The 9,551-nt window shown below is 44.0% G+C and overlaps 1 protein-coding gene across 1 annotated transcript in view; it reads left to right on the plus strand.

Annotated features, from left to right (window-relative positions):
- The window catches only part of XDH (xanthine dehydrogenase), a 67,428-nt gene that overhangs the window by 42,225 nt on the left and 15,652 nt on the right, over nucleotides 1-9,551 (plus strand). The window contains exons 18-24 of the mRNA XM_015566422.1: nucleotides 23-146; nucleotides 1,821-1,940; nucleotides 3,032-3,128; nucleotides 4,015-4,139; nucleotides 4,888-5,021; nucleotides 5,422-5,509; nucleotides 6,726-6,812. Of these exons, the coding sequence (XP_015421908.1) occupies nucleotides 23-146; nucleotides 1,821-1,940; nucleotides 3,032-3,128; nucleotides 4,015-4,139; nucleotides 4,888-5,021; nucleotides 5,422-5,509; nucleotides 6,726-6,812 (775 nt within the window). The remainder of the gene's footprint in view (nucleotides 1-22; nucleotides 147-1,820; nucleotides 1,941-3,031; nucleotides 3,129-4,014; nucleotides 4,140-4,887; nucleotides 5,022-5,421; nucleotides 5,510-6,725; nucleotides 6,813-9,551) is intronic.

Consider the following 9,551-nt stretch of genomic DNA (forward strand, 5'->3'; position numbering starts at 1 on the left):
CCCTCATGCTTCTCTCTTGCAGGTCCATAGATATTTCAGAAGCTCAGAAGGTGCCGGGGTTTGTTTGCTTTATCTCTGCTGATGATATTCCTGGGAGTAACACAACTGGACTTGGTAATGATGAAACAATCTTTGCGAAGGATAAGGTATGGCTTGCATTTTTAACATATGAAGTTAGTGGAATGAGTATTTAAGTGTTAATTTGTGCACGTTCTTCCAAATCCATCATGTTGAAAGGACTATACATTTGCATGTGTTGGCATCATCCAATTGGCCAATATTTAGGACAATCAGTAAAGGGAGAGAATATGCTTGGTAGTACTTTTTATTTTCATTTAATGTTTATCTGTTTATTTAGTGGATGGCTGCTGTTTGTACATAGTAGAATGACTCCATGCCAAAGTGGCATTAGAAAAAGGCTGGTGATTGTATTTGGACTAACAATCAGATTCTTAAGGGTACGATATTGAGTTCCTTTACTAAAAGAAAATAAAAATACATTAAATAAACTAACCAGATAGAAATCACAATACCACCATTATATGTGTACTGATAATTCACTTATATGAAAGTCCATATATTGATTTCAACTATATATGGAGTCCTGCCAAAAAACAAGTTTCCAAACATTCAAGACAGCTGCTACAAAATCCATATACTTACAGAGTAGTTCTCAAGCAGTCACTTTATAATTCCAAATGTTGCAAATTAGAAGTGGATCGGTCTTGCTGAAGGGCAAATTCACCTTATTATTGCTGTAAAAGTGAAGAAGCAAAAGAAAAACTGTAGACCCAAGGCACAAGGACTCCAGAGGGAGAGCTTTTGATAGAAAAACCAATTGCTTTTCAAACTCCAAGAGCCCCATGAGCACGGCTAGCATGATGGTTAGTGAGAGTCATTCAGGTTCAACAACCATTGCACTAACCAATTAAGTCAATAACTTAACAGGGTCCTCAAGAAAAAATGATCAGAGACAGGCGTATACTAAGTATTGGTTCCTATTGTCAGAAACCTCATTTTCCAAAGAGATGAGTTAGACAAATTTTTTGTTTGTTGCTTATTTTGGGGAGCATGTTGAAAGAAAATTCTCTCTGAAGGAGAGAATTAATCTTTTATAGGAACTGAACTATTAATTAAAAAGAATAATTATTCTACAAATCTAATGAGTCATCAAGTCTAAGAACTAGCGTTTGGAAACTACTGCTTCTGGGCACCTAAGTAAATATGGCATGATGGCTACCTTTGAGGAGCTGTTGGTATGAATCTGGCAAACAGAAGATGAAAGAGAGTGGGTGGTGGAAGGAAAATAAAACTGGGAGTCAGGGCCCAAGATTTAGTCATGGACTGGGAACAAGCCAATTGTGATCTTGCTGTCTGGGTCTCCATCTCTTTGTGTGAAGAACAAGGGGGTTGTAGTAGATCTGAGTTGACAGATACAGGTCATGCTGCCATATCTCCCATTCTGCTGCTCAAGGCAGACATCACTAATCAATCACCACATTCTATCCTGGGCAGCTTCTCAACAGGCTGTCAGAACTAAATCATCAGAATTGGCCCTTGAGATGAAGTGAGTTTGCCATCCCAATACCAGTCATCTCCAAGTTCCTTTCTACTCCCACAGATTCTAAACACTTATAAAGGAGCACACAACCCAAATGATAGAATAAGGACGCGAAAAGGCCCCAGAGCATTCCTAAGATGTGTCTTAATAGGAAATTGTGGGGATGGGGGACTTCCTTTTTGCTCTTTTGAACAATTCAAAATAATTGGCTTTTTGAGGAGTTTTGTGGTGTTCTTCAATAGTCTGGCTCTACTCCTAGGTGACTTGCGTTGGGCACATCATTGGCGCCGTGGTCACCGACACCCCAGAGCACGCACAGAGAGCAGCTCAAGGAGTGAAAATCACCTATGAAGAACTTCCAGCCATTATCTCCATTGAGGTAATGAGAATGGGCTGCCTGTGGAGAGGGGTGAGCCCCCTGTCTCTGGAAGCACACTGTTTAGGATCCTCTAGTGGAGATTCTAGCACCGGGTGGGATTTGACGAGATAGGTTTTTTAATCTCTTCCGGCCCTGGGATTGAGTGGTCCTGTGAAACCTAGACTCGGTCCACTAACTGTTAGTGCCTAACAGCCACACTCAGTCCCTCCTACCCAAGTTCAGCTCCATTTGGGCCCTTGAGGGATTCTTTGCTTTTCTTCAAGATCTAAGGTCATCTACCTCTGTCTAAGGCAGTGGTTCTCAACCTTCTGACCTTTTAAATACGGTTCCTCATGTTGTGACCCAACCATAAAATTATTATTATTATTTTTTTTTGCAATTTCTTTTTTTTTAATTTTATTTTTTATTACAAAGGGTATTACATATGTGTCCATTTTTTCCCCCCGCCCTAGACAGTCCCCTAGCCTCCCCTATTCCCCAGTGTCTTATGTCCATTGGTTATGCTTATATGCATGCATACAAGTCCTTTGGTTGATCTCTTACCCCCCTACCTCCTGCCCCCGAACCCTCCCCGGCCTTCCCAATGCAGTTTGACAATCTGTTTGAGGCAGCTCTGCCTCTGTATCTATTATTGTTCAAAAGTTTATAATGGTCTCAATTATCCATGAATAAGTGAGATCATGTGGTATTTTTCTTTCATTGACTGGCTTATTTCACTTAGCATAATGCTCTCCAGTTCCATCCATGCCGTTGATAAAATTATTTTTGTTGCTACTTCATAACTGTAATGTTGCTACTGTTATGAATCATAATGTAAATAAGTGATATGCAGGATGGTCTTAGGCGACCCCTGTGAAAGGGTTGTTCGACTGCCAAAGGGGTCGCGACCCACAGGTTGAGAACCCCTGGTCTAAGGAACGGGTTGACTTTCTGGGCTCCACGTGAGCTTACTTTAAATCTGTAGGAGAAGATTGCAGAGATGCCTGTGTGAAAAAAGAGGAGCCACCATTCTGGGAGCTTCTCTTCCGCGCTCAGAAACCACCTCCCTCCCTCTGAAAGTCCGGTCGCTAAAGCTTCTTTTTGATCCTCAGGATGCGATAAAAAACAACTCCTTTTGGGGGCGGGAGCTGAAGATCGAGAAAGGAGACCTCAAGAAGGGGTTTTCGGAAGCAGATAACGTTGTTTCAGGTACAGCTGCACATGCAGCAGTGGGGCGGGGCCGACCCTGGCTTGTGAATGAAATTCAAGAGCTGTACCTTGAGTCTTGGGGCAGGGAAGGGATTTCCTATCATTTCCGAACAGAAGAATTCCTCTGGTGTTTGTAACAAAATAGTAGACAGTTGGCTGGGAAAGAACTTCTGTCATTCTCCACTCCCTGACTGTAGGCTGGAGACACCTAAATGATCTAGAGAGAGATTAGTGTCGTGTATTTGAAAGACTTTCTGGGGAAGGTAACAGCCGCAGATGCCTGGTCAGCTTCGGATCTGCCAGGCCTTTAACCACGTGGACTCCTAGCCCTTCCCCTCCCCCCACAAAGGCCGTTCTCACCCATCTTCAGCTAGCACTCTCCCTGCCCCCCTCCTTCTCCTCCACCATCCACACTGTGAAATCAGGTGCATAGCTTTAACCCCAGGGCAAAGTTGTGAGTAGATAGGCCCCTTTCGGAATTTTCTATGTTTCTAAGTCACTAGTAAGTTAACTCACTAACTGGCCTGATAGCTTCCGTTCTGGAAGGTATTTTTAGCTTTCCAATCACCTCTATTAATTCTTTCTTTATCTTTTCCAAAGTTTTACAGTAATAGTTTGAGTCTCTTCGATTTCTACTGGCTGCAGCATGAAGAGAGCTTCATGCCTGATGCATTTCAGTGTCATTCTGGTTTCTTGGTTGAGGTGGGGGGTTCAGCTCCCAGATTGCTAAGACTGAGACAACTTTTCACACCAGTTGGGGAGCCTAGAGGTTACCTGTGAGCACTTGATTCTTGCCTTGGGCACTTGGCAAGTACACACTCGTCTTAAGCAAACATGTCCCCTCTGCAGCAGCAGGCTCATTGTGGGGGTCTTGTTGCTTCCCCAGGTGAGGTGTATATTGGCGGCCAAGATCACTTCTACCTGGAGACTCAGTGCACCATCGCTGTCCCAAAAGGCGAGGCAGGAGAGATGGAGCTCTTTGTTTCCACACAGAACACCAATAAGACCCAGGTGGGTGTCCTGTGGGTCAGCTCGGGGGCCTGGCAAGGACACCAGGGAGCTCCTGGCATTGTGGGAAATGGGAAGAGGGAGACTTGGGTTGGTCCAGAAGGGAATTAGAGAGTAGTGGTCCTGGATCAGACCCTGTTACCAACAAGCTGGTGTCACTGAGCTTGTTATAAAATCATTCTCTTCTATAAAATAGGGTCTGGTAGGGTTGGTGTAATGAATAGATGGGTCTTAATACTTGGGTAGAGCCTAGTGTTAGCTATTGTGATTCCAGTGCTATATGGCCTTGGTCACATTGTATCTGGCCTAAGCTTCCTCGTCTGTAGAATGAAGGGGTTGGGTGATAGCTACAGGAACCACTAAATTATCTGCAGCAGCTTAAATAGCCCTCACTTCTATACTGCCTATTATGTGACAGTGGATGCCAGCGTTTTTTCGCAGCCGGTTCTACACTCATGACCTACCAGTTCCTGGCTCAATGGAATGAATTTTGCTCTGAAAGTAGCTGTGACTAGCTGCTTGCCCCTCTGGTTAAAAGCAAGTGCCTGAATTCAGTCTTCAGTGACTGATTAATGTTGGATCCCAGCATCACTACCCAAGGGTCAGCACGGGAGGAAGAGGGACTCTCGAATCTGGGAATTTCAGATTCACAGCAGTAATTAGGCCTGTTCTTATCAGGCAGGCTTTGGGTGAAAGCTGAAGTAAGTCCAGATGATGTGTTCAGAGCAAGTATGTTTTCTTTTGCCCACAGAGCTTTGTTGCAAACATGCTGGGGGTTCCAGCAAACCGGATTGTGGTCCGAGTGAAGAGAATGGGAGGAGGCTTTGGAGGGAAGGAGACCCGGAGCACCCTGGTATCCACAGCAGTGGCCCTGGCTGCATACAAGTGAGTCCTCCCCATGGGCTCTGGGAAGAAGAAGGCTGCCTCTGCCAGGAAGGTTTCCTGGATTTCCCTCTGTGGGAAGTAGATTCTCTTTGCTTTTCGTTTTCACAGCCTTTGGTTTTTAGAACATTTGGGCATGGGGTGAAGATAACATCACGTGGTTCTTAGTGTTCTGATGCCTGTGTCCTTATCTCCCAACCTGGCTGGGAGGGCCCTGAGGGCAAGGACACTGCTCACATCCTGCATTCCCCACCTTGTCGGGCCCAGGGCCTAGACAACAAAGCCGGGGTGCTGAGTGTACCAGTGGACAAAGAAGACTTCCCTGCTGTTTTCACCCCCGAGAGTCACAGGGCTGGGCTGTTGGGGGGACCCCAGTTTTCTTATCCTTGGGTGTTTCCCTCAGGACTGGCTGCCCTGTACGCTGCATGCTGGATCGTGATGAGGACATGCTGATCACTGGCGGCAGACATCCCTTCCTGGGCAGATACAAGGTTCCAGATGTTGGGGGTTGTGCCAGGGCAGGCAGTGCCACCTCCTTAGGATGGACTCTCACTTTTCTTAGGACTATCTGTAAAAGTTGCAAGAAGAAATAGCCACTGGAGACATTCATATTGGCCAACATAGAGGGGTGATGCTGTGGACACTGGCAGGCCTCCTAGTGTCACAGGGTGGTGGTCCCAACTTCTATGAAAGTTTTTGTCCACTCAGGTTCAGAAACATAATTGGTCAGCAGACCTGGGAAAATCCTTCCGGCAGGATGGTCTAATGTTAACGTGTTCACAGCTGGTTGTGAAAACCAGAATGACTACTTAGTATTTTACAATGAGAAACAAAACTTCCCAGGGCCTGGACAGGTACAAGTTGTTAGAGGCACACGTTGGTAGGGTGGGCACCTGCTTTGCTAGATCATGTGTGGCTGGGCATTGACCAATTTCCCTGTAAGACAGGCCTTTTCTGGGCTCCTGTGGGTGACCAGTTCCTGTTCTGACCCTGAATCCTGTCCCCTTGCACACCAGTACCACCTTTCAGGTTCCAGTCTAGCTCTGTGAACTTGGGCGTCCTCTCTCTCCACGAGCTGGCTTTGAACACCCGAACTTTGAACTCTTCTCATTGTTTCATGATTGAACTTCCCCAAAGGGATTATATTTCTCTTAATTCTTGTGGGCTTAAAGAAAGTAACTTGGTTTTGGGGGGTCCCAGTTTCTTTACTTATCAAGTGACTCTTAAGAGTTTGTTTCAATGATTACGTAAGGTGAGGGGTGTCAGAGCACGCTGAAGCTCTTGTAAAGTGTAGCTTTTATTGTTTTCTGGTCAAAAGCTATGAGGAGAGACACCAGCCACTTTCCCAGTTTCTTTTCCCAGTCCTTCCTGCCTGCCCTGTCATTACCAACACTATATTTTCTATGTTTTTCCAGGTAGCAAAAGTGGGAGGGGAGAGGTGGAGATAGACAGGGGTAGAACCAGAAGGTAGGAGTAGGTAGAAAGGAGGAAGAGTGTGGGGAGAAGGTGTTCCAGGGTTGAGCCCAGGGTACGACCCTGGGGAGATGTTAGTTCCTTTCTTCTGGTTCTGATGATGTCTTATGTTCACCTTTTTCATGGTGTGGTGTCTTGCTCTTTCTGTTTCCCCCAGGCAGCGTAGGTGGGAGGGGAGAGGTAGAGATAGACAGAGCAAGGGGACTGTTGGGAAACCACTCTCTTTCTCATCAGGTTGGCTTCATGAAGACGGGGAGGATTGTCGCCCTGGAGGTGGAGCACTACAGCAATGCCGGGAACTCCGTGGATCTCTCTAGGGGTGTAAGTAGGGCCTCTTCCTGCATGTCGGGGTGACTGGGAGCTTAAGTGCGTGCCCCCCGCCAACCTATTCATACAGCCAGGTACACACCTCCTCCATTCTGGCCTGTTATGTTGCAATAGCTTCCCAACTGGTCCCTGCCTTCAAAGATTCCCCATCCTTGGTTAATCTCTAAAGCACAAAGATGAGCCTCTTTCTTCTCTGGTTGGAAACTCATCCTTCGTGTGCAAGATATTTTAACAAGCAAGCAAAGTTAGTTACAAAGCTTCATATATAATATTGGTGACATTGTGTGTGTGTGCACGTATGTCTAGCAACATGCATGGAAAAGTCTGAAGGAGATACACCAAACAGTGATTGGGGGGGGGGTTAAGGGGGCAGAGGGGGACACACACTGTCATTTTCTACACTGCACATTTCTGTGATATTAGAATTTTAAATAAGGAGTTGAGTTACTTTTTAAAAAACAATTTATTGAGATATGGTTTACATACCATAAAGTTCACCCATTTGAATGATATAATTTCATGGTTTTAAAGTCATGCACCGTCATCACCATCCAGGTTCTGAACATTTCGATCACCTCCAAATGACCTCTTGTGCCCATTTGCAGTTACTCTTGTTCCCATGCCCAGGACCAGACGTCCACTAATCCACTTTCAGTCTTTGTAGATTTTCCTTTTCAAATAACTGGAATCATGCACTGTGTAGCCTTTGGTATCTGACATTTTTCTCTCAGAATAATGTTTTTGAGTTCATCCATGTTATAGCATGCGTCGTTCCTCCATTCATTTTTATTGATAGATAATATTTCTTGATATAGACCATATTTGGTTTTCTATTAGCTACTTGTTGAACATTTGGTTATTTCCAGTTTTTAGCTTTTGTGGCTAATGCTGCTTTGAACATTCTCCTAAGAGTCTTGTACAGACACATTTTTGTCAACCTTAAAAATTAAGTTATCTTGGTGGTACTCCTTTAAAGTTTTTTTTTTTAAAAAAACCTTAATTTTATAACCATACTAGTTACATGTGCATAGATTCTTGTTGTAAAGAAAAAGTCTTCTCTAGCTGGTTTGGCTCAATGGATAGAGCATTGGCCTGTAGACTGAAGGGTCCCGGGTTCGATTCAGGTCAAGGGCACATGCCTGGGTTTGGACTCCATCCCCAGTAGGGAATGTGCAGGAGGCAGTCAATCAATGATTCTCTCTCAGCATAGATGTTTCTATCTCTCTCACCCTTCCTCTCTGAGATCAATAAAAATATATTGTAAAAAAAGAAAAAGTCAAACATTTCAGGAAAAGCAGAAGTTTTTTACTATCTGCCTCCCCAACCCCTCCCTGCTAGGAGCACTCTAATCGGCTCAATTAGGAAACTTCACACTTCAGCTCTGCTATAAAAATTGTTCAAAAAAGGAAATATTTTTAGTGTTCTTACAGTTCATAACACTGGCTTCTTGGTGTTGTAGAAAAATCAGATTGAAAAAGATGTACTACTTGTCCCCAAAGATTTTACAAGCTTTTAAATTCAATCCAGCAAATATTTATCAAGTGCCTAGGGTGGCAACATGAAAAAGCATATAGCATTGTTTCTGCCCTCAGGAAGTTCCAGCATGGTGAGGGAGACAGATAATAACAGACAAGAGAAAATAAAAGTGTAAGTTGATAGCATGCAAAGGAAAAGCAAAGAGGGAATTGAGACATACAAAAATTGTTTAGGATGACTGGGACTGAAATAATTAGACAAAAAAAGCAACCTGTGGGAAAGAGAAACTATGTGAGGAAGTAAGCTAAAACCCAAATGAAACAGCCCAGCTGGCGTGGCTCAATGGTTGAGCGTCTGCCTATGAGAGAGGAGGTCATTGTTCGATTCCAGGTCAGGGCTTGATCCCCAGTGCGGGTGTGCAGGAGGCAGCCGATCAGTGATTCTCTCTCATTATTGATTTCTCCCTCTTCCTGCCTCTCTGAAATATATATATATATATCTCAAACTAATAAAACCCACACCCAAATGAAACAAATAAAAGCTACCATTTATGGCTTCAGAGAGATGAGTTATTACACCTTAAGGAAAGAACAGTATGCTATAAAAATGGACCAGCCAGAGAATAAAAATGAACTGCTGTGAATCATAACTGTGGAAGCAGAAGTTTTGAAAGAACATGGAGGAGCTCTGCCCCCAAAAGAGAAAATAATGTGGAAATAAAAGGAGAGAAAATACAAAAAAAATTTGAGAGCCAGTCCAGAAGATCTATATAGTAGAAATTCAAAAGGGAAGAATGGAAAAAAGAGAGAAGGGAACTCTCAAGAAGTAATTCAAGCAGTGTCCCCAAACTGATGAGCATACATTTTTAAGTTGACTTAGTGATAAATGCCCAGAGAACTAAGCAAGTGGAAAAATAAGGACAGAAATTATAAACTCCAGGGGGAAATGTTATCAAGCAAGAGAAGTAATCATAGCATTAAACCGACTGTTGATCAGATAGAAATATAACTATATGGGAAGGACAGGGCCCAGGAAGTAGGTGTGCATTCAGGGGAAGTGGGTTTGGTGGAAATTAAATCCTCAAAACTCGAGAACCGAAGATGGCGGCATAGGTTAACACCAGAGATTGCTGCCTGGAACAACTAAGTCAAATTAAGCTTGATCCAGGGAAAGGACAACGTCCAGAGCCACAGGAGGGCTGGCTGAGTGGAAATTCTACAACTAGGAGTAAAGAGAATATCATATCCAGACTCAGAG

This window comes from Myotis davidii, unplaced genomic scaffold (genome assembly GCF_000327345.1).
Source record: "Myotis davidii unplaced genomic scaffold, ASM32734v1 scaffold238, whole genome shotgun sequence".
NCBI lineage: Eukaryota > Metazoa > Chordata > Mammalia > Chiroptera > Vespertilionidae > Myotis > Myotis davidii.